Genomic DNA, 26,331 nt, shown 5'->3' on the forward strand with positions numbered 1-26,331 from the left:
TTATCAGGCTGTCTTTGGAGATGGAATTGGCTCACTCCTTCTCTAAACCCAGGCATACTGCTAAAAGAAAAGGTTAAGAGATTCTTGTGTCCCAAATCAGAAGAGCCCTCTAGTGTAGGACAGAGAAAAACCAATATTTTTATTTAAATCAGGTTGATTATAAATGTGCTCTCTTTCTAAAATAAAAAAGGACATATGATATAGATATAATAGGATGAAAGGGTAGATTAATGAACTTACTTTTAAAGAACAACAACTTGTTTAAAATGTCTTACATTGGTATAGATTTTAGTCTACTGATACAAACTTAAAGTTAATTTTGTTATTCTGTATATATATACATATATATATATATATATACTGTATATATATATATTTCTACTCTCGTTTGAGGTATTATGTTCATGCAACTCATTTAGATTGTAATGGATAATTAAGAAATACAGATCAATTAGTCTTCTATGATAGTTAAACTTATAGTCATGTTAAGTTTTCTAGGTATACATAAATATATTTCAGACAGACAGGTAATCTTCAAACACTTCAAAGGTCTACAGAATATGGCATTTAAAATATTTTTAAAATTTTAGACTTTCTGGACAGTGAGACATATCTGCTACTGGCAGCACCGATTCACTTCAGAGAGGAGGATGGGCATCAAAGACACTTCATGTGGAGTTTATCTTCACCTTGGCAAAAATAGCCATTTGGGCAAGAAACTGTTCTTGCCTGGACTGCTTGATCAACTGGACATGCAGGACCCATAGAAAGGTAACCACTGAACTTTGCTTGATGAAATGGTCCTTCATGTTCCTGCTTCCCAGAGGAAACTGCCAGACATTCTACAGGACACTAAAACAAGTGACCAAGAGACTCTAGCCCTGTGGGCTGAAGACAAATGCCCCAACTTTACAAAGGAACATTAGGTGACTGTCCAGACTGCCAGCTGTCTCTGTCTACCCTGCAAGACTCCGGAAAGTTACTTGCATCCTTCTCCCAGTTCTCAGGTGGTATTGTATCCTTCTGAGGTCTTTGATGTGGTTGAAGACTAGATAGTTATAATTTCCTCAATTATGATAAAAAGATAAATTGGATATAAAACCTTAGACTCACAAATATAAGATAGATAGGATATCTTCTTTAATATTTTAACTGTAATTCTTGCTTGATAATTGATTTGTTATCTGAAATTTTACTATATAAAGGTTAAAACCTGACTTTTTGGGAAAAAAAGGGGGGGGGTGCTATGGGATGTTCTGTATGTCAAATGTGTTGCTCTGATTGGTTAAAATAAATAAAGTGCTGATTGGCCAGTAGCCAGGCAGGAAGGATAGGGTAGGCGGGACAAGGTGGAGGAGAATTGTGGGAAGTGGAAGACTGGATGGAGAAGCCGCCAGCCGCCATGACAAGGAAGATGTAAGGCACTGGTAAGCCACAAGCCATGTGGCAATTTCTAGATTAACAGAAATGGGTTAATTTAAGATAGAAGAAATAGATAACAAGAAGCCTGCCATGGCCATACAGTTTATAAGCAATATAAGTTTCTGTGTGTTTACTTGGTTGGTTCTGAGCGTTTATGGGCCTGGCTGGTGAGAGAGATTTGTCCTGACTGTGGGCCAGGCAGGAAAACTCTAACTACACATCTCAACATTAAATCATGAGAACCATTCAAAAGAAATAATGTAGCTGGGTGGTGGTGGCTCACGCCTGTAATCCCAGCACTCGGGAGGCAGAGGCAGGCAGATCTTTGTGAGTTTGAGGCTAGCCTGGGCTACAGAGTGAGAACCAGGAACAGCACAAAGCTACACAGGGAAACCCTGTCTCGAAAAACAAACAAACAAACAAAAAGGATGCCTTTCTGGGTTCCTTTTTATAACATATCAATAGCACTTTTTTAATCCGACCAAAAGGTTTAGCACTTTTTTAATCCGACCAAAAGGTTTGTTATAATTTCTGAGTAAAAATAATTTGTGAGCAAACATCTTTGTGAAATCTAAGTTGTGATCTTTACCACAGTTCTGTGAAACAAGAACAACCCACCAATGGAGAGTTCTCACATACAAAGACATCTGTGCTTGGATCAGATGTGAGCATGCCCAACCTGCCGTACGCACGTGTTGTCCCAAGACAGTTACCAACATATTCTAACACATTTGTAGGTGACAAGGTCAGATTAAAGGCTGACACCATGAAAAAGTTTACTGTTCTTTTAAGTTTACTAGCCTTATAAATTTGGCCTGTTTTCTATTTTACTTCCTTACAATTCGGCAAATAAGTGGAATTGAAGTTAACTAACAGCTGAGAGGGAAAGGGAAATACACAATCATTTTCATCATAACACAGGCCGTTCTCTTTATTGAGAGTAAATGGTCAGTCCTAGCATTTGTAAACTACCAAAGGAATTTAATGATTTGTTATTCACAGAATAAGGACAAAATTAGTGTCTGAGGGCAGCAGAGAGAGGAACACCGGCTCATAATGGTCAAACTAAAAGTTGGTAAAGTTGGAAAATGAACAAGTCTGACTCTGAACAGTGTAGAAAGGTGAAAATTACCAGGAGACAGAAAATGTCCTCCATCTAACACGAGGCAGATACTGCACATTTTCTCATGAGCCCTTACACTGCTTACTCTCACTTTGCTTGCCCTGTGCTTATTAGTCATATTGTATCTTAAGGCAGTTTTCTGCTGCTACCCACCATCTATGTAATCACATCAGTTGTCAGTAGGCAATCTGTGACATGACTTTTTAAATGTCCACTTACTGCTGTACCTTTACCTCAACTTCCCTCATAAACCTTTCTTCTTGTGTGCCCCTCCTCTTCCTCAAACTAGAAGCACATATAATGGAAATAGTGTGAAGAGATTAGTGAGGCCCAGAACACTTAACAGTATGTCTATAATAAGCCAAGCAATGTGCTAAGCATTTGTCAGGTTCTGTCATTGACCTTCCACCAGTCAATGTAACAGGCATTACCTCCCATGCGCAGTACGTAGTACAAGCTAAGTGACCAATTTTCTTGGGGTTATATGCAGCTATTTCTTTGAACACACCTGTATTAAACCACAGCTGTGGGTCTACATATGCATTATCTAGTATCTCAATGAAGTGGTCTTACAGAATTGACTTAAAATGTTTCACTTTTATGTTCTTACCCGACTCCTAAGACAGAATGGATTATCAATAAAAGAGAAAAATTGTACAGTTTTCATGATTCAGTATTTCTGACTTTTCTGTTGTTAATACTATTAGTAGAGAGAACTATAAAAATTTAAGCAGAATGATTAAGACTTAAAACTTAATTCTGCCTCAGATTACATTTAGACACTGCTTGGCATTTTACTTATTTGACGCAGTTAAAAAAAAAAATCTAATCCCTGCCAGGTGGTGGGGTGTACCACTTTTAACCCCAGCACTCAGGAGGCAGGAATAGGTGGAGCTCTAAGTTTGAGGCTGGCCTGGCTACAGAGCTTCAAGGCAGCCAGGGCTACAGAGAAAGACCAGGAGCAGATCTAACCCCAGCACCTAGGAAGAAGACGCAGAAGGACCTCTGGTATCAAGACAGCCTGGTCACATAGCAAAGCAAGTGAGTTCCAAGATGGCCAGGGCTACATAAGACCCTGTCTGGAGGATGGAGGCTTCAATCTGTAATAACTTCCAGTATCTTCAGAAAAACTAGGCCAGAAATGACTGTTTCTCAAGTTTGTCTAACATATTAACTCCTCTCTTCTAACTGGGGTCCTCTAGAGCTACCTTAAATTGTATCCAAGACTACAGTACAAAACACAAACTTGGTTTCTCCACAGCACTTGCTTATCTATGTTTCTCCACTTTTCTGCTGAATTCCTGGAATTATATACAGGAACTATATCATTTGTTCTTCTATTTCCTTAAACATTTAATGAGGTGGCAGATGTGAGAAGAGCCCAACACATATACTACTAAGTGTGTCAGACCGGTGCTCTCAAAGGAGCACAAGTAAGTTCTACACAAGCACTGAGGCAACAGTTAATACATCAGTAAAGGCAGTACAGAGATGGGATTCTAAAGATATACAAAATTTCACTCTGTTACTATTATGTTCCAGGTATTTCCCCAGCAAAGTACATAAAGGGCATGGTAAGTATAGTCAGCTCTCCACAGCCAAAGGAGTTACTTGCCCACAGATCCAACCAACTCTTGACTGAAAATAAATGGGAAAAATATTGCATCTGCCTGACCATGTATGTAGACATTATCCCTGAAAAAATTATATGGAATTTAATTATAATAGGTATTATAAATAACCTACAAGTGCTTTAAAGTATATACAGAAGTTATAGACAAATATTTATATAGACTAACATAACATCTGAAGACCTGAGTATACAAAACACATCTCAGAACCAATCCCCAAGGGAAACCTTGAGATGGTAAGGCTGAAAATGAACCACATCAGATGGGAAATAACTGTGATATATGATGCTGGGTAGAAAGAACTGTATCATAAAGGCTCTTACTAAATGTATGCCTTTACCTTTAGAAAAGGAGCCACCATAAAATGTTTCTCAATGGAAGAATAAAAATCTTATCTATCTCAGAAAGGTTCATCTAGGGCAAATCAGACAGAATGGACTGGGATTATGAAATGAAGAAGACTAGAAGCACCCTAGAACATTTCAGACTAGGGGAAGACTTCAGGTGGAATGTGCATCCACTCTAAGAACTAAGATATTTCTGCAGTCATCTCATTAGGTACAGGGAAAGAGAAACTGATTTCTGAGAGATGGCAATGTAGACAGAGATGCCAATAACCAAACAATGGAGAAAGGAGCAGCTAATGCTTGAGAAGGTATGAGGGAGGCACAAACCAGATATAACCATATGATAATTAAAACATTAGGTGGGAACCCAGGCTAACTCAAAGTCCTGCAGTCAGAAAGACGACTCAAGGAACTGAGCTTGGAGAAAGAAGGAAAGACGTGGTGACTACCCTACGTAGCCAGGCAGGGACTCAGATGAACTGCTCCAAACACTGAAAACCCACCACCATTCCCACAAAGAACAGACACCACAGAGCTTTTTAAAAAAGGGAGGGGAGGAGGGGTGGGAAGGAAGGGGAGGGGAGACAAGGAAGCAAAGTGCTAAATGCTTCAGGATTAACCAGAAGTCCCAACAAGTCTCAGGGATGGCTCTGGGAGTGACGGTGACCTCTGGAAACACCGTCTGCTGGGAAATTGAGAAGACTAAATGTGCAGTGAAATGAGGAGAGATGAGGACATGAATAGTTCCGAGAATTTCACTGAAGACAATGAGAACAAAAGCTCAGCTCAAAAAAAGGGATGTTTCTGAAGGCAGCAAACAAGATGTTTTACATAACAATGTGGCTCAGTTGAACAGAATTTCAACAAGAAAATTCTGTGAGGATTGACAAAACTGTCCAAATTAATTTTGGAATTGCAGTTCTTGTATTCACACAGTAATGGTCAGCAAGTCACAGTGAAGTGGGCTGGATAGATGGCGCAGTGGTTAAGAGCAATGGTTGCTCTTCCAGAGGACCTGTTCAATTTCCAGCATCCACATGGCAGTGCAGTGGTTCTCACCCTGTGGGTCACAACCCCTTTGGGGGGGGGGGGGGTCAAACAACCCTTCCATAGGGGTGGCCTAAGACCACCAGAAAACATTATGACTCATAACACTAGCAAAATTATAGTTATGAAGTAGGAACAAAAATAACTTTATGGTTGGGGATCACAACATGAGGAGCTGTATTAAAGAAAGGGTCAGAGTGGGCTGGAGAGATAGATGACTCAGAGGTTAAGAGCACTCCTTGCTCTTCCAAAGGTCCTGAGTTCAATTCCCAGCAACCACATGGTGGCTCACAATCATCAGTAATGAGATCTGGCGCCCTCTTCTGGCCTGCAGGGATATGTCAGACAGAACATTGTATACACAATTATAAATAAATAAATCTTTAAAAAAAAAAAGTCAGAGCATTAGGAAGGTTGAGAACCACACTATTCTAGGGCATCCAAAGCCCTCTTCTGGCACTGCACACAAGTGGCACAGACACACATACAGGCAAAAGACCATACACATAAAATAAATACACAATATTTTTAAAAGAAACTAAAATAGTTTGCTTTCAATTTCTACTTAATGGAAGTTACACTTGCCCATATCTGCCCTCAGCTCATTCATACCCTTTAATTGGGTATGACATCTAGGACAAGCCAGAAAGATGGGGACCTGAAATGCAAGACTACTTCCTCCCACATCCTGGCTCTTTCAAAATCAGTATATACATCTCTTAATTTAATCTCTTACTGCTCATAAAAGAGAAAGAATATCTTTCAGGCTCTGTGTTTAGTATTCTCTATCTCCACCTGCAGTACACAATCTACAGGAACTAAACAATAAGGCTAGGAAAAGTTAGATGTGGGGACACAGGCCTGTTCCTTAGGAGACCAAGGCAGAGAGGGCACAAGTTCCAGGCCTGCCTGGGTTGCAAAGTCAGCCTAGACTACTGTCTGAATGAGTATCAAAGACCTGGGACTCTGAGTCTGTGGTACACTTATCCACCAGTTCAATCTCCAAGAAACTTATCGAAGGGGAGGCAGGCCAGCCAGCAAACCCAAAGGGCTTCCAACTGCCCACTACCATCCTAGTCACTATTGGAAGTAAGCTGTCAGAGCCAGATTAAACATCTTTTTATTAAATAAGCAATGTGTTTTAAAACCAGCTAAATCTTGTTTATATATCCAAGTACTTGGAGAAAGAATAAGAGCTTTCTTGTCACTCGGACAAGTATAAAAATTCACCATGTCACCGGGTGGTGGTAGTGTGCGCCTTTAATCCCAGCACTCAAGAGGCAGAGGCAGATGGATCTCTGAGTTCAAGGCCAGCCTGATCTAAGGAATGAGAACCAGGACAGGCACCAAAACTACATAGAGAAACCCTGTCACCATGTCACATTTTTTTTTTCCCCGAGACAGGGTTTCTCTATATAGTTTTGGTGCCTGTCCTGGTTCTCGTTCTTTAGACCAGGCTGGCCTCGAACTCACAGAGATCCATCTGCCTCTGCCTCTCGAGTGCTGGGATTAAAGGCATGCACCACCACCACCCGGCTCACCATGTCACTTCTTAAGAGCCTAAAATATTTTCAAAAGGATGGCACTTCCATCCTCTTTCTGCAACAGAGGTTTTCAGGTCAAGGAAAGACATAGCATACACCTCAAAACCCATACCTAACTGGAGATGTGAAATGACCTCAGTATCTCCTCTATTGTGCAACGTGATGGTGATGTGTTATTGTTTGCCTCGAGGTGGATTACACAGACTTTCAGGTTAGAATCACTTTCAGGATTTTATAATCTACAGATAGAAATTGGAACTTTCAAAGAGTCTGAGACTAAAATATAAGGTCAAATTTAAGAAAATAATTACAAAACAAAGGTAAGAAGACTGTGGTTATCAATCTTAGCATTTATTAAAGGTGGGAGACAAGGGAAATAGCCTCTCAACTGCCAAAAACAAACCTGTGCCTTGGCTAAAGTGAATAATGCTTTACATATCAATAAAATGCCCTCTATCCCCAAAACTGAAAGTTTACCAGACAACGCTAATTTATTATTTACAAAACAAAAAAAACCCAAAAAACCTTTACCTGCAACAGAACTGAATTTAGAAAGCAAAATCTTATTTTGAGTACATTAATTAAATTTCTTAAACATTTAACCTAAGAAAATTTCTCCTCAACTGCCTACCACTCCCATTTTGGTGACAAACATTTCAAACAAGTTTATACAGAAATGCATACATATATATAATACACAGTGTTGTGCTAAACCAACCTGATCATTAAGGTCAATAGTCCTGTCATAAGGAAGATAGATAATCAATATATGGCTTTATGTAAATTTGCAACTAAATATCAAAAATGTTTAATTCTTTTGATAGCTAACCTGAGTATTGGATATATACTACTTAGCTAAGAGGATATAAATGAGAAAAAAAGAGAGAAAAAAAAATATATATAGCAAACACCACTGAGATACTTAAGTTTTTATGTGAAGGTCTGTGTATTACTTAACAACATTTAACAATCACTCTGTATAGCATATGACCTTATTAAAACTGTATCTTAAGTGCTTTATTGTTCTGGTCCAAGATATTGGAAATTTAAAAAAATCTTTTATTCACATGGAGAATGGAAATATACTAACTAAAAAACCATTACTATGCAGTATTAAAATAGGTATTTGTGTGTAACAAAGGTAGTCAACAAGTTATCAGACGGGCATCTGAAGAGGATTTTAAAAAAATAACCCGTAAGACCAGGGGCATAAGTGTGATTCAAGTCTATAAGGCTTCACTGAAATCTTGAGCCTGTTGGTTACTCAGACCTCATGTTCACAGAGATGTATGCATTTGACAAATCAATTTAATCTTTCAACTATGTATAGCTGACTAGGGTTACATAAAAGCAACAACTACGCTGTCTCAGACATGCCTTCTTTTAAGCTAAAAGCATAAGGCTCATATATTATGGAGATAACCTAACAGCATTTTCTTACAGTATGACATCAGTTTGTCTAGATATATGTAACTGGACATACAACATACTGTGTTAAAGATATCACCCTCAATTTAAAAATGAAATTTTAACAGTATCCCTTCCTATGTCTTAATACTCATTTATTAAGAATTTCTGTTTCCCAGAAAGATGCTGAAGACCTAAATTTAGCTTAAAGTGGCTTAAATAAGTACAGTGAAAGATGCTAGTTACATATAAAATAAAACCCTATTTACACTGCCATGATTTTTAACTTCTCTATTGCATGAAACATCCCCCACTACAAATATACTGAGTTCCTACAAGCCACCAGGATTTCCTATTTTATTTGCCTATCTTCTATTGAAGTCAGGAAGTAAGATTCCCCATTGTTGCTAATGTTGACTTTCATCAGTTCTGGTGAAAACATTTTTCTAGGTGGTCTAACCAACTAGAAGCATAAGCTTTGATGGCTTACCAAAAATGAGGCGAAATGGAACCCACTGAACGGAAATAGCAGTCTCCCAAAAGGCAATGCAGCACAAGGAAAGCCACCTGAGAGTCACCAATCAAGATGGGGCCAGAATACTACAAAGAACAAAATGCAATGCTTAGACTCCTTCCATCCACACACATCCAATACTCAACTTTTAATTACAGAAGTGGAAGAAGAATGTGCCTGTGCTCGTAGGCACTGGCCACCCTGTTTCCTACACAGCGAACATTCTAGAGCATCTCTAGAACACTACACCTGACCTCTGCCTTGCGGCGGGGAAGGGTCCTGAGAGCGAGGGCTGACAGCGTCCTGTCAGTTACATCTGTAAATGCGGCTGAGTCACTGTCACTGCTCTGATTTTAAAATTCATTTGTGTGATGTGGAAATATGTAAAAGAAGACTTTTAATGGCTCATAATTAAACTTTGTGCATGTCATTTTTTTACTCAGCTATTATTAAACATACAAGTGCTAATTAGTGAGAAAATTTTCTAAACTTACTACTTACACAATAAAGAAAATTATACTCGGGCTGAAGAATCTGGTCATATAACTTCAGTAATTAGAAAGAGTAAAACCATCAACATACTTAGTTTCTCCCAACTTCTAAAACTATTAATAATTTCCTTATTGTTGAACATAAATATTTTAGGATGTATTCCAGGAAGTAGCACTAAGAATTTTTATATATTCATCAATTTAAGAAATTGTGCGAAACAATATACATATATACATCCCCAAATACACACACACGTGTATATACATACACACAAACACACTATATATATATACATACATACATACACACACACATACATACATATATATGTATGTATGTATATGTATATGCTTTCCTAACTGAATCCTGGTTTTTTTGAAGGCTTGTACAGTATGGAAAATTTAAATATTTACTAGATTTGAAGACATACATTTTTCCTCCATTACCTCCCCCACATGTATATATTAACAGAAACATAATTATAGCAAACAGTTAAATTGAATTGTCAGTTTGTTTTTGCAAACTCAACAGGAAGCATTTATTATTATGAACCTTTATTAAGTGGCTCACATTTCAATATAAATCACACTAAAAACATTTTTAAAGCTATTTACACTACAGTGCTGACACATTTAAAATGAAAAAAGTCGGTATAAATAAGCTCTATGAAAAACCTTAAATTGTGAAAAAAGAACTCTGGCTCATATTACAAAAAAATATATTTATGATTTTGTCAGCTCCATTCTAAAACCTAAAACTCCAACTCCCATGACTTTTCTAAAAAGACTCCTTTCTACTTAACCTGCAGGATTACAGTGCTCCTGGCCCTAAGTGCTTGATACTTCACAGTTATGGACAGGCACTGAGGAATGTTACAAGGCTACATAAACTAGATTTTGTAACAGACTTGAGAGCAATTCCTAGGCTTGCTTTCAGATTTCATGAATCATTATTACAAATTATTTTTTAAAAAGAATTTTAAATGCAATGTACAAATTTAGCACAAATTGTCATCATCATTTTTATCTTGATTTGAATGTATAGAATTATGTTGCCTTGTATCAACTATACTAATGAGACTTCCAGGACACAATTCTTCCTTTAAGTCTTTGTTACTATTTTCAAATTTAGAATCCATGACAATCTGAAAATCTGAAAACTGAACACGATCCAACTTTGTCTTAACGTTCTTGCCTTCTGTATTATTCAGTGGTCTAGTCTTTTCAGGTATATTAACTTTCATAGGTTCTTCCTTGATTCTTGTAGACACAATAGGTTCATGTTTAATCTGTTGTAATTCGTACTTAGGATGAAGTTTGTCTGAAAACACAGAATCTGGTGTAGTTTGGTTCACAGCACAAATTATGTTGTCAGTGTGAGGTTCGAGGCCTGATGAAGTGGAAGCTGATGATACACATGTTTCATGAGTGACTGCACTGTGACAGGTGTCCTCCTCTGCGTGATATAGCTTAAGTCGAACATGCCATGCCAAACTGCAAACAGCAGAAACTGTCTTGAATTGATGAACAACGTTCCTTGGAATAAAATAAATGTCATTATCATACAGCTGAATCCTGGCATAGCGAATGCCTTCTCTCCTCAACTGATTAAGTTTTGCATCATCAACCCACTGGACACACTAAAAAACAAAACAGAACAAGAATACAGGTAAGTCTTTTGCACAACAAAATCTAAATGAAAAATGATAATTATTTTAGTTTTACCTGGGACAGTGGAGGTTCATGTAAATCTAACTGCATTCGTTGAACTACTTCTAAGAAATCTTCTGCATGAAAACAAATTACATCTTTGGTTATTCGGGGTTGATCAGGCCTGTAAAGAAGGAGGGTGATAATAAAGGAATTTTCCATTAATGTTTCATTCTGTTAAGTCCTTAATGAATTCAAATAAAACTAGTTTATCATCAACACCAAAATCTTCTTACAAATAAAGAAAACTACTTTATATATTTAAATCCAGAGTTTACACCATGAGTTCCAACCTAAACAGACTAACAACTTTCTTTACTTTAGTACAATTGTCATAATTATCAGTAAATTATACAAACCATAAAAACAAAATTTTAAAATGCAGTTCAATTTTTCTTGAAGGTTTGCACCACCGCTGTGTGGCCCAATAAAGATTTTAAATGACATATATCTTTAATTCCAGCACATGGAAGGCAGAGGCAGGTGGATCTCTGTGAGTTTGAGGCCAGCCTGGGCTACACAGTAAGTTTCAGGACAGTCATACATAGTAAGGCCAGCTACATAGTAATATACTGTCTCAAAAACCACAAAAGAAAAAATATTAATAAAATAACAGTAGCCAGTGTGAGCAAGAACCTGGGTTCAAGTCCTAGCACAGCCGTCACCAACAAACACTCAGCAGCGGGGGCAGGAGCGGCAGTTCAGCAGTGCAGAGCACTCACTGGCTGCTTTTCCAGAGGACTCAGGTCCATCTCCAGCACCTATGTGACAACTCACAATTATTACTCCAGGTCCAGGGCATCGGATGCCCTCTTGTGGCACTGCACACGTGGTATTCAGGTAAAATACTCAGGCACTTAGAATAAATCTTTAAAACAACGACAGTATAGCTCTATGTACCGCTGTCCACAGTGCACAGCCTTCAGCACTCCAACAGCGGCTGTAGTCTGCCGCTCGAAGCCTTGTCCTATGTGGTCCGCATGGGCTCTTGTCCTGTCTTCAAACAGCGTCTCCCGAGGCTCACTGGTCCGAGGTAGATACTGCAGGTTTTTTATTTCATTGGTAGTTCTGTTTTTTAAAAGAGATTTGCATTTAAATACTGAGGCTTGTTTCTTTACCTGACATTCTATAATCAAACAATAAAAGACAAAAGGAAATGCTTAATTTTTAAAAAGAATAAAGGCAAACAAAAACTAGACATGTCAATTCCCTAGTCTGGGAAAACACTGGAGTTTGGGGCTACTTTGTATGAGACTGTGCACTTAACTGACCCAACACATACTTCTAGAATTAACACCTTTTTTTCTTGTTTCTTTTTTTCTTTTGTTAGGGGGGTGGAGGGTTCTTCACCACAGGGTTTCTCTATGTAACAGCTCTGGATGTCCTGGAACTTAATCTGTATGACAGGCTGGCCTCTAACTCACAGAAATCCGCCTGCCCTTTGCCTCCCAAGTGCAGGGATTAAGTGTGTCACCATTGTCCCACTGACACCTTTTTAAATGCATTAATTCAGTATTCATGACATATGCTTTATGCCAGGTACTATCTAGGTATTGAGACTAGTAAGGAAGACTATAGTGACAGATGAGGCTACTACTCTTAGGAGAACTTAAAAAAAAGAAAAATAACTTAGCAAAAAAGACTCTCCCTCCCCCAAAGTTAACAAAGACGATGACCTGGGCAGTGGCTCCACGAAACAGTTTACTAGAGGCAGAAAGAATGCCATGCCGTCAGCTCTGTTCTGCAAGAGAGCCATCTTCCACTGACCATTTTGTCCTCTCATCTTCTGGAATTCCTAAGCACACAAAACATGCTACCCACTTATCCTCACACACTGCAGAGGTGTCTCCGAGGTTAGTCTACAGAATGGGGGAATGGGAGAAACTAACACTAACCAGAAGCTATCATTTCCCTCTCTGCAGTGTGTTTTTGCTCTTCCAGATTACCCCCATAATTTGTCGCTCTCCTCATTTCTTGTCCTGTGTGTGAGTCACTCAATAGTTGTAACTCTCCACTCTACTGCTTGCTGCTCTTTGTGAATCACTGTGTACATCTTACCAGACTGTAATATACTTTTCTGTTCTTTATGATTAATATTCTACCTGTGTCAGAAAGTTCAGTCATGCTGTTGCTTTCTACAGAAGGCTAACAGATTTCAAGCTGACATTACATTCAAATCCCTCAACACGGGCTGGAGAGATGGCTCAGAGGTTAAGAGCACTGACTACTCTAACAGAGGTCCTGAGTTCAATTCCCAGCAACCACATGGTGCCTCACAACCATTTGTAAGGAGATCTGGTGCCCTCTTCTAGCCTGCAGTCAAACGTGCTGTATACATAACAAATAAATAAATCTTAGAAAAAAAATTATAAAAAAAAAAAATCCCTCAACACACAAGCAAGATATAGTACTGTCATTATTTGGACTGCAACAGGCCATGAAAGCATCACATCATGGGCTCTAAACCTTGTAGTACATAGAAATTCCTCCAGGGTCTGGTGAACCCTTTTAAATTACATCTAAAAGTTTGTGTCTATATTATTCTGGCACCAGACTTTCTGATTAACGTTGTTTAAGTTCCTGAAACAGGTGAGGTGTAATGGTGTATACCTTTAATCTCAGCACTTGGGAAGCTGAGGCAGGCCAATCTCTGAGTTGAAGGCCACCCTGGTCTGCACAGTAAGTTCCAGGACATCCAAGGGCATGTAGAGAGACCCTGTCTCAAAATAATAATAATCCTGAAGCAAGCACTGAGAGGGCTAGAAAGATGGCTTAGCAGTTAAAAGCCAGGACTGCTCGTGCAGAGGACCAGAGTTCAGTTTCCAGAGCCCAAGTTGGATGGCTCAAAACCACCTGCAACTCCAGTTCCAGGGGGTGTAACACCTCTCCACTCCACAGGCACTTGCACCCACACACAGGCAGCACTTGCATATACATGAACATACCCACAAACGCACACACCCACACAGACACAGACCCAAACAAAACACATAATTTAAAAAAATTAATCTTTCAAAAAGGAGAAAAGAATAAGCTCTGAAAAAACACAATTTTACGATTGTTACCAACTTAGAAACTAACTCACTGCTCCCATTACTTATTAAGCAGTAGACACCACATAACAAGTCAACAAGTCCCTGAATCAAGAGAACTACCAGTTACTCAATGTCATCTTGTCCTGTTTTATTTCTTGTCTTAGATTTATTCATTTTCTGTATATGAATGTTTTGCTTACATAGATGTAATACGCCATGTGTGTGTCTAATGCCTTCAGAAATCAGAAAGAGCACTGGATCCCTGGCATCCATGTGGGTGCTGGGAGTGGAACCTGGGTCTTCTACAAGAGTACTAAGTGTTCTTAACCCCTGAGCCTTCTCTCTAGACCCTGTTTTGTTGTTTATAATAATCCATTTAACCATTAAAATCATTTTAGGTATCTACAGAAAGAAAGCCACACTCTCGCCTAGAACCCCCAACTCTATGACAAAGTTAATTTAGTGTGCATTTTTCCAACTTTTGCTCCATGTACACATACAGTTTTCAAAATAAATTTTAATAACTCTTTGAGAACATCACACATGCCTAAAATATATTTTCAACATATTCACCTCCTGCTCTTCCCTATAACTCCTTCCAGATCTCCCCATCTCCCTGCCTCTTTAATAACCCAACAAGCCCCTTTTGTGCTGCTCATGGGTGACAGAAAACATCCACTGGGACACAGCTGACCTTTCCTACCAGGGACCACAATCTTAAAAAAAAAAAAAAAAACACTGGACTGTCCCTCCTTCAGAAACAATCAGCTGTCAACAAGGCTCATGATTCCCTGCCCCTTCCATGCTAGACTGCTAACTGGCTTGATCTTCTGCTGGTCATATGCAGGCGACCATAGTTGTGAGTTCACAAATGCAGCAGTCCTTTATTTCCAGAAGATACTACCTTCATCGGGGTCCTCTCTGACCTCTGGCTCTTACAATCTTTCCTCCCTCTCCTGTATTAACTGTCTGGGTAACAGGGTGTTATCAATGTCCCATTTTAGGGATGAGCACGACACTGACACTTACTCAGTACACTCTGACCAGTTGTGAGTTGCTGTGTTAACCACTGTCTACTACACAAAGATCACGGTGCTTTTTTGAGCCAGAGTTCCTTTTGTAACTTTGAACTTGCTATATAGCACAGACTAGCCCATTGTACTTGTAATCTACCTGCCTAAACTTCCTGAATACTGGGATCACAGGCATGAGCCACCATACTGTCAACACAAATACATATTCACAGATAGTTTTTTCCTTTTCATAAAAATAGAATAATAAAACAGGCATGGTAATGCATGGCCTATAATCCCAACAGTTAGGAGATTCAGGCAGGAGAACATCAAACACAAAGCCAGGTCAGAATATATAACAAGATTCTGTTTCAAATCATGTTAGATTTATTCCTGGTTACAGTGTGAAATAGTCATCTGTAAGGCCAGAGACACAAACTTAAGAGGATTTTGAAGGACATGAAATCACAAAGAGAATTTACTGAAATACACTGCAGCAAGCCTAGCAAAGGGACGACAGGAAAAATGCAGTAGATATTCTTTTATAGCAGCTAAAGGAGGAGTTATTTGGTCTTATCTTGAGCCATTTGGTCCTTGTTTAGATAGGTAAGTGAGCACCTTTATTACTTTGTTTAGTAAACATGGTAGCATTATTTCTCACAATACTGGATATCTGTGCAGGTCCCCCTGCCCATTAGGAGTTAGGCTCCAGATGGCTGTGGAAGAAACCATGTCAATGGAGTCAGCCTCCAAGTAGCCCCAGCCTGATAAAGGATGATCAGTTTTGCTCTCATTTTTTACCTTTTGCCTCTACATTGATTTTTTTTCTAAAGTTTGCTCTTTTTAAGTGTCATGAATATTATAATGTTTAATCTTGTCAGCTTGGCCAGATGTGTAATCACCTACAACACACACCTCTAGGTTTGTCTCTGGGGACTTGACTGAGGAAGGAAGGCCTGCCCTGAAAACAAGGGGTGCCATCCCACCAGCTGGAGTCCCACACTCCTGCCCTGAATACAAGGGGTGCTATCCCACCAGCTGGGATTCCACACTAAAGAAGAGTTCCCGAAGAAAATGCCTCCTGCTCTGCTGCCATGGTGGCCACTCCTCTTAAAACACTTTGTTCACTACACATGACACACACAGCCTCTTCCTTGAAACTGTTGTCATATATTTCGTCATGGCAACCTACAATATAACCAACACAAACACCCTTCCAGATCTTAAGAATATTTTACCATTACTTTTTACAAGAATATATGAAATATACTCACTCAACCATTCCCCAAGGGTGGACATTCAGATCCATTTAAATTTCTTTCTTACTACAAATAATGACACAATTAATAATCCTACATATCAACTTTCAGTGGTTTTACTTCTCAGAATAGATCTTCCACAGGGTAAAGAGATCATCACAAGTAGATGTTACTTTCACAAAACTGTAACTGCTTACTGTTTATAAACAATACATAAAAGGCTTAGTTCATATTCCTGTAAGTCTGTAATCTTATTATTTGTTGACAAAATAATGAACAGAAATCAACCTCACCCCCCATCCCGCTATCAAATAAAACTCACCTGCCAAGTGATTGTTCTTCTACTGGATTTTTACATGTTCTCATCAGCTGAGAAGTCTCCTTGGTGAATTAGCTTTAGTCTGTCACATTTTAACCTAGTCAATAATTGTTTCAGAATTTCCTGTTGAGACCTACCAAACAGTCTGCCACTAGGTGGCTGGGTTTGCTTGGCTTGTGCCTTGCTGGGAAGATGTCTTTCAGGCTTCTAAGTTTTATGGTGGCATGTTACTGTTTATCAGTTAATTACTAACATTTTTATGAGACAGGAACTCTGTCCCTGTTTTCTTTAAGACAGACTACCAACAATTAATTCCAATTTTATTTTCTCCACCTGTCTCAATAGAGATATTAAGTGTAAACATATTCAGATCTGTTTATTAGTTTTATCCTCTTCCAAGAATCTATTTGAGGATTTAGTTGTTTGTTTTGTTCTTTGGTTTTGGTTTTTTGGAGACAGATTTTCTCTATGTAGACCTGGCTGTCCTGGAACTCAAAAGAGATCCGCTTGCCTCTCCCTCCTGAATGCTGGGATTAAAGGTGACTATTTGAGTCTCATGGTAATTTTCAGTACCTCTTAGTGCCCTTTACTTCCTTCTTCAGTTTCTTCTTTTTAAAGTGTAAATTCATTCTCTCCAGTTTTAGGAGTAAAAGTCCATGTGAAATGAAAAACCAATTGAAGTGTCCATCATTCCTCTCCAATCTGGAAGACTTCCCTTTCCCTTTGCATTATTTCATGTCTTTTAAGGTGGGTTAGCTCTTAATACAAGTTTTGAATATTTGTTAAATTTATTCTAAAGTTTATTTCTCTGTATGAGTGATGTCTTTTCCACTCCTGTTGTAGAATATTATTTTAAGATATGCTACATTTGTTTATGCTGTGGAACATTTGTTTAATGACACAAAGATGTGTTGTATTCTTTTATGTTGCATTTGTTTAACTCTGTGAAGCTGTGTTACTCTGCCTGTCTAAAACATCTGACTGATCTAATAAAAAGCTAGATGGCCAATAGCAATGAAAGAGAAAGGACAGCTAGGGCTGACAGGCAGAGAGAATAAATAGAAGGAGAAAAGAGAAGAAAAGATCAAGTAACAAGAAAAGGAGAGAAGGAATCCAGGGGCCAGCCACACAGCCAGACACGAAGTAAGAAGGAAGGAAAGATATACAGAAACAGAGAAAGAAAAAAGTCCAGAGCAAAAGGTAGATGGGATAATTTAAGTTACGAAAAGCTGGCAAGAAACAAGCCAAGCTAAGGCTGGGCAGATACTTACAGAGAATAAGTTTCCATGTGATTTATCTGGGAGGTGGGTAGTGGGCCCCCCAAAAGAATATAGAGCCCAAAGAGTAAAAATAACCAACTACACACTCCTGGTTGTAATTTATTCTCATTTGCTTATTTCTCAGGTCTTGTTATTGTGGGTATTTTATAACCAAGTATGTTAACATATTGCCTATTTTGGGAATTTTCTTCCACTTATACTATAAATCTCTCCTTCTTTTAAAATAGACACACACACACACACACACACACACACACACACACACACCCCAAACCACCCTCACTGGTGCATAACAAACCTTTTCCTTTTGAAGGGTGACTTTGGCATATCAGCCACAGGGATCATTTGTTCTCCTGGACGCACCCACATGATGGGACCGTCATCACTATCTTTCCGACTCTCTAACTTTAGACTAGATAGTGTTCCCCACGGCAATGTACACTAGAAACAAATAATTACACAAATTAATTATTTTCAAAATGTATCTTCAAATACATACTAAAACTATTGCAAGGAGGGATGTGTGGGTGGGGGCAGAAAAGAAAAGGGGGAAATAATGTAATCCGTATTATAATCCCAAAAGAAAAAAAATAAAAAGTTGACCTGAAAGTCAGCAGATGAAACAGATTGACAATTTAAAAAAATTAATCTTTAATTCTCTTTATAATAATCTTTACAATGTACTAACAAAGGCTAAAATTAGACTGGAAAAGAAAGAAATTTAATTAGCTTCAAAACGTTCTGCTTCAAACATATCAGAAAAACAACTGCACTTCTACCCTGCTAAGAGGTATGAATCAAGGTATTTGTCATTTTTCTTTCTAGCAAACACAGGGTTATATATTTTTAATAAGTTGTGAAAATTAGCAAGTGGTCTCTAAACACAAGAAGCTTGAAAACAAACTTGAGTTTTAAACAATAAAATGCTTCCTTAATTGGTGATAATCAAATACTAACAACATCAAAAATAAAACCAATCAAAATATTTGTTTAGTAGTTTCTTGAAAAGGCTGATTGTCTTAAGGCAGAAGCTAAATTTTTAAAGAAGTGAGGGAGGGCGGAAGGAAGAGGACAAGATCACTCAGGTAGAATGACAGGGTTTTCAAACACCTCGTGGTCCCACTGGAAAAAAGAACTAAGTTTTCTAGGAAAATGCTTAAAATAAAATTTGAAGCAACTATTTCAGTAATATTATATAAAATACTGCTTAATAATGATTATAATCAAAGCACTTGACTTGCTGGAAAAGGAGAAAGAAACAAAAGGTTTAAAAGTTATAAAGAAAGGAAAGTAAAATAAAGGGAAAGTGAGCCAGCATACATAAACGCATAGGCAGGAAATCGGTCACTCCAGAGGGAATGGGAAGAGGCAACAGCTTATGTGTGCTGTGTGCCACGGCCCTACATCTCAGGAGAGGGTCACACGCACCTTTGAACTGGTGATTATTAAATAATTAACTACCTAGTTCAGAGATTTCTCTCTCAATGGGATGCACCAGGTAACCCAGAATAAGTGCAGCCAGCAGCTGCTTCAAAACTAAAAGGGAGGGCTGGCAAGACAGCTCAGCACTCAGAGCTTGCACACAAAAAGGTGACCTGAGTTCGAGCCCCACAGCTCATGCAAATGTGAAAAAGAGATGAAGCTGTCTGCTGATGGTCACATGTACCTCATGGCACATATGTGCCCCAACCCCACATGTACTAGTAAGAACAAGCTACATGTTTTATACAGCTGTGCGATCCCCCAGACCAGTTTCGCACATGTCAAGCCCCCACACCTTGGTTCCTAAAATGTGTGCTATGTATCCTCTCTACGAGTCTTAAATCCTTTTGTGCTTCATCTAAGGAAACAGTGATGGGAACATGCTGGCTCACCTTTTAACTCGGCCAGCACAATTAAGACTGAGAAATGATATACATACCGTTTCCTTCCTTTTCCTTCTTCAGATTTAAATAAAATTTTTAAAAAATTAATTCTAAACAGCCATTCATCTATATCAATACCCTGAAAACAACGCCCACAATTTAGAATGCTAAGACTTTCTCTTACCTTTAAAAATGGTGATTCCTCCAACATGTCAAGGAACTCAGGGAAGAAATCTCCCACTTCTTCATCAACAGCTCCCACCAAGCTTATCTGTCGCATGGGGCCAGCTCTGTAAGTACCATGAGAATATGTTCTTTTTACCTGAGGGACATGAATTTAATTAAAAGTTAGACATGTAGACATCAAGTGTTTGCTATTGTTGCGTAACAATAAATTACATCATTTCAGACAAATAGAACATGGTAAGAAGAAAAAAAAAAAGGCAAGAAAAAACAAAAGAAGCCTGTAATAACAATAAAGAGGCATTTTATATAAAAAAAAAAATATGAATTAAGCCAGCTAATTTCCATTCCTTTCTCTGCAAACGACTCATTAGAAGAGATTACAAGTAAACAACACTGTTTAGACAACTGACTGCCCATATTCTAATAGCATAAGAATTCCTTGTTTGGGGCTGGAGAGATGGCTCAGGTTAAGAGCACCGACTATTCTTCCAGAGGTCCTGAGTTCAATTGCCAGCACCCACATGGTGGCTCACAACCATCTGTAATGAGATCTGGTACCCTCTTCTGTATACATAATAAATAAATAAACTTAAAAAAAAAAAAAGAATTCCTTGTTTGAAAAATGATGCTACTAAGAATATTCAAAATGACACATTATTTTTCTAAATCAACAGCTCCTATCTTTTATTACAACTGTCAAATTACCCCCATTACCAGTGTTTTAAATGTCAAAAGCCACTAAAGATTATCTTTCATTCTGGATTAAGATCTTAACTAGAGGCCAGTTCACATTTCTATCATAAACTCTAATGAAATGATTGAAATTCAGAGTTGGAAATCCTAAGCCACAAACTCACTTCTGCTATCAACCAGCTAACTTCAGATATCACATCAGCTCCTTCTGCTCTCATTATGACCCCAGATTGTAGAAGAAAATGTAATGGTCATTATATAAAGCACCTGTTAAAGTGCTACTAGCCACTGTGTGACGTCCAAATGTTCAAAACAAAACAACCTACATCTTTGGGTTTGCTGACACTTGGATTTTCACAGGCACATTTACTCCTCACAGAATGACGGTTTGTTAGCATACAGAGAATAGAAAAGAGTAGGTATTATTGTAAGCTTCTTTTCCTAAACAAACTTTAATCAAATTCCCAATGATTTTTTTTTTCCAAAGTAAGACTTTGTGGCCACTATATTTAGAAGACCAGCCTAAGTCTCACCTACCTAGTTTAAAACACAGTCCTGTAATACAGGCAAACCTAGATGGCCAAGCTTTTGTCCCCTTATAAAATCTATACAACTGCAGTGACATGGTATTAAGTTATGCAAAGTACCTTAGTTCCAAACCACATATTTTAGGAAACATTACAGTAAATATTCTATTATACTATATATGTAGAATAACTGTAAGACATGAGAATTTTACTTTTATCAAAAAGCATTGATTCCTTAAGTTTTTATCATAATGAGCATTGTTTATTTATAAGTATTCCAAAGTTTAATTTTCCATTATCCATTAAAAAATTCACTTCTTGGATCATAAACCAAGCCCAGGTCACAAAATGTATAGATTATACCCCATCTTATAGTGAGGGTCTTACCTTTTTCTGTCTCCTAAAAGGTCCTATCATCAGTGGTTCTCAACCTTTGAGTTGCACCAGATATTTACAGGATGATTCATAACAGTAGCAAAATTACAGTTATGAAGTAGCAATGAAATAAGTTTATGGTTGAGGGACATGAGGAACTGTACTAAAGGGGCATAGCATTAGGAAGGTTGAGGACCACTGTCCTATAGAAACTAAACTAAAAGTCTAAAATAGACTTTCCACCACTCTCAGGCTCTAGTAGCTTACGTGCATAAACAGCACCATAGTAGGAAACCTGGTCTTGAGTGTGGTTTTTGAGACAGGGTTTCCCTGTGTAGCTTTGCGCCTTTCCTGGAACTCACTTGGTAGCCCAGGCTGGCCTCAAACTCACAGAGATCTGTCTGGCTCTGCCCCCAAGTGCTGGGATTAAAGGTGTGCGCCACCACCGCCCGGCCCAGTAAGATAGTCTTTAACAAAGCTAAGGTTACCTATCTCAATTCTAGTGAATATATCAGAATACAACACGAAACTCTGCTAAATGATTCTGCATTCGTGTCCTTGGTGTGAGATCTGCCTGTGACCATATGAGTTATGAAACACCAAAAGGCTATTAAATAGAGAAATGAGGGCTGAGAGTACAGATCTGGGAATCTCTAGCCTAGCATTTATAAAGTCTCGGGATTGATGCCCAGCACAGGTGAACAGGGGGAGAGAAGGGAAGAAGTAAAACCAATTTATGCTGTAAGAGTCAAATTTTGCAAGGGTTTTGAAATGTAACAAAGGACAATTTAGGGAGGGGAATATTTCTATATCACACAGGCAGTTACGTTTCCTATGCATACATTTATTTAAACCAGATACTTAAATATCACCTATGTCACTAACCAGTTCTAAACACCAATAAATCCTTGTTTTTGTTTGTACCCACGTACAAACAAACAAACAAAAAAAAAAAATAGCAAAACATATGGGTGGTGGAGGCACACATCTTTGATCTAAGCAGAGGGAGGTGGGTCTCTGAGTTCAAGGCCAGCCTGGTCTACAAAGCAAGTTCCAGGGCAGTCAAGGCTCTACAGAGAAACTCTGTAATGGGGGGGTGGGGGGATATGGGGGAAGACAGCTCAGTGGTTAAGAGCACTGGCTACTCTTCCAGAGAACCCAGGTTCAATTCCCAGCTCCACATGGAAGCTCATAACTGTCTGTAACTCCAGCTCCAGAGGATCTGACACTCTCACACAGATATACACACAAGAAAAACACCAATAAAATAAATAATTCTTAAAAATCCCAAAACATTAAGTTATGAAAAATGAGATAAACACGTGTCCACTTTACTACATCAAATAATTAACAATGACCCATTAGTATATAGTTTAACATGAGAGAAAGTGGCCTTTGAAAAAGAATTTTCAATCAATGAATTCTTCTATAATAAGCACAACTTCAATATGAGCTCTCCCAAAGACATGAGTGTGTTTAATACACTTTCAAAGAAAAAAGAAAAAAAAAAAAAGAAATTTTTGTCCTATATGCAATAATTAAATACCTGCTTACAAAAGACACACCAGGAAAGAACACTGTCTAAAGTGAATTTAAAGGCGATTTAGGAAATAGGGGAAATCTAAGTCTTAAATTATAAGTCAATTTAGCTAATATGTAAATGAAGACATACTATGTTTGAAATAATGTATTTCTCTAATAAGTAAAAAGTTGGCTTCTGCTCCACTATCATGTAACTTTTTCTTAAAATTCAGATAACTATTTCCACTCCATAAAAATGAGGGAGAAGGCTGGTGTGTGGTGCACATCTTTAATCCCAGCACTCAGGAGACAGGAGCAGGCAGATCTCTATTGGTTGAGTCCATTCTGGTCTATATAGTGAGTTCCAGGACAGGCAAGGCTACAGAGTAAGATCTTTTCAAAAACAAAGGGGACAGATAGGTGATCCAGACCTATTGGGGAAGTGGCACAGGGTATTGTGAATTTGAGGCCAGCTAAGGAAAGGAGGTAGAGATGCTAAAATCATGATTAAGCTTTAAAAAAACAATAGATAATACTCAGAAAACAAGGGCTATTAACAAATTTAACATTCAGCCCCTGTAAAGAAAAATCTGTATGTTTAAATATAAATAAATTAATTTATCATTAACAGAAAAAAATGGATCAAACTTGTTAGAGGCAACAGGCAAAAAGGTATATTGTGATATCATTCGACTGTATTAACTGACTCTGGCTGCATTGGATGGACAATGATCATTTCATTGATTAAAATTCTTTATTAATCTAACCAAAAATATGTTGAAATGCAACATTTAACCAACTGTGACAAACCCATATGAAATCAGTTAGAACAATTCACTTGAAGTTTTAACCACGGTAAAGTAATAATAAGGTATTCAAGTTGAAAAAGTATATGCCTCTTGGTAAAATATGCAGATGGCAAATAAACAAAATACATATGCTTTTCATAAAAATACAAATGGTTGATTCTGACCCCCATTTTATTGCAACTGTGTCATACTCAAATGGACTTCCTGGATAAAGTTAAATAACACTACATAAACCTCACTTCTCTAAGAACCACCGATGGCCCAAAAGGCAGCTGGCATGGAGAAGGAGGAAGCAAGGACTGGGAGACTCTCTAAGTAGCTGAAACAAACATCACCAGACTGTGGTTCATAAAGCCCCCACTGCAGACATGTAGTCCTGTTTTAGGCACAGTTACAATAATCTTTCATATCAGACAAAAGGGATTAAAACCCACAAATTTGGAATGGAGGAGGAACAGTGATAGACACAGCTGCAGCAGCTCATTATAATGTAGTAAGTCATTATAATGACACACCGGGACAGAAATAAGACTTCAGTCATGGTGCACATGTTCCTTGAACATTTAGTAAAGATATAGTCATATCTTTGTTGTCATATGACTTTATCTTTACTAAAATCTTGGCAACTAAAGACTGTATCTTTATTAAAATCTTGGCAACATTAAGAAAAAAAAATCACTTATCTAGAAAACCTCAAATTCTGATAAACAGATGTAACACATTTATTTCTATTTACTTCATTAAACCATCAACCCATTACTTTGATATACTTTTAAAAATTAACCTTAAAAAAAAGATGTAACTATTTGCTTCTAAAAAGTAAATGCAATGAATTATAAATATTATATAGTTCCTCTAGATTTGAGCAGGGGATGCATAGACAGATCTCAAAAAAGCCTAGTAAAAGACAAGCATGACATATGTAACCATATATTATTTGCAAAAAAACTATATATACATGGTGCCATTTAGAAGACATGTAACATGAGCACATAAAAAAATGTTCAACATCATTTACTCATCATTCAAAACCACAAATGAAATACAGGATGCAGCTTAGCTGGTAGAGTGCCTAGCATGCAAATATGCAAACCTTCCTGGATTCAGACCACCGCCCCACGCTGTATGAATCCAGGTATACTGCTTAATCTAAATCTTCCCTGTAGTCTCCTCTCTCCAAAAGAAATGTCTATTATCATAGCTGCACATCTCTGAGTTCAAGGCCAGCCTGGTCTACAGAGCAGGTTCCAGGACAGCCAGGGCTACCCAGAGAAACCCTGTCTCCAACTCCAGCTTGCCCTGCATGATCAGGAAAGCCCCATTCCTGTGTCTGTCTGTCTGTCTGTCTGTCTGTCTGTCTCTCTCTCTCTCCCAAACAAAGGAACGGCGCCAACAAGCTCAGCACCACACTCCCGGCAGCTACTGAGGCTTCCTCCCCTGAAGCTACCTCCTGACAACTAAGACAAACCCAGCTTGTGGCAGACAAGTCACCACCCTCATATACAACCTGTGGAGTTTCCCCGCTGTGCGCACTGCTTCTCTGGCCTGGATCTCTGAGATGACAGAACCTGCCTGGGAGTTGCTTTGCTCAAACAAACCTGTTATACTTTTTCAATTTGGCTTGATCTATCTGGCTGACAGCCTCAGTGGAGAAACTCATTATGGAGGAAGGAGGCCAGAAAATCTATTACTTATAACAACTGCATGATTAAAAATAAAATGAAAAAAGAAACACTGCAGCCATGGTTAAAAAGAAAAACCATGAGCAGAAATAAACCCCTAAGACTGAAGGCTATTTTTGTCACAGAGAGACTGCTCCATTGGAGAGCAGAATAGATAATGAGGCTTTTAGAACATGAAAAAATGACTTACATGAAACAATCTGTTATTTCTCAAAGTACATTCCTTGAAACTAGGTTTCTATAGTCAAGTAAGTTTGGAAAATCCCTTTGCATTAGATGCTCATATGTATACTAAATTTTTGAGAAGGCTCATAGCAAATAAACCTAACTTGTTTGACCTAGGAATGCATGAAGTGTTTTTATTTCAAAACCTATTTTAGTACACAGCAATCCATAAAACACTTAAGACACACCCATTTAAACTGCATTGATGTCTATCAGAGTAAACAGAAAAACAGCTTAGATGTTGGCAGAAGGTACTTCTGTCCCACTGCTCATTTCAGGGAGCAGCGCAGAGTCTCTTATATTCGT

General features: G+C 38.2%; 1 protein-coding gene across 1 annotated transcript in view; it reads right to left on the bottom strand.

Annotated features, from left to right (window-relative positions):
• Nucleotides 1-9,828: 9,828 nt before the first annotated feature.
• Rsbn1l (round spermatid basic protein 1 like) overlaps nt 9,829-26,331 on the bottom strand; it is a 58,604-nt gene continuing 42,101 nt past the window's right edge. The window contains exons 4-8 of the mRNA XM_036181420.1: nt 20,192-20,329; nt 18,441-18,583; nt 12,137-12,304; nt 11,252-11,360; nt 9,829-11,166 (exon numbers count right to left, since the gene is read on the bottom strand). Coding sequence (XP_036037313.1) covers nt 10,525-11,166; nt 11,252-11,360; nt 12,137-12,304; nt 18,441-18,583; nt 20,192-20,329 — 1,200 coding nt within the window. The 3' untranslated portion in view covers nt 9,829-10,524. The remainder of the gene's footprint in view (nt 11,167-11,251; nt 11,361-12,136; nt 12,305-18,440; nt 18,584-20,191; nt 20,330-26,331) is intronic.

The sequence above is a fragment of the Onychomys torridus genome, chromosome 3, assembly GCF_903995425.1.
Source record: "Onychomys torridus chromosome 3, mOncTor1.1, whole genome shotgun sequence".
Lineage (NCBI taxonomy): Eukaryota > Metazoa > Chordata > Mammalia > Rodentia > Cricetidae > Onychomys > Onychomys torridus.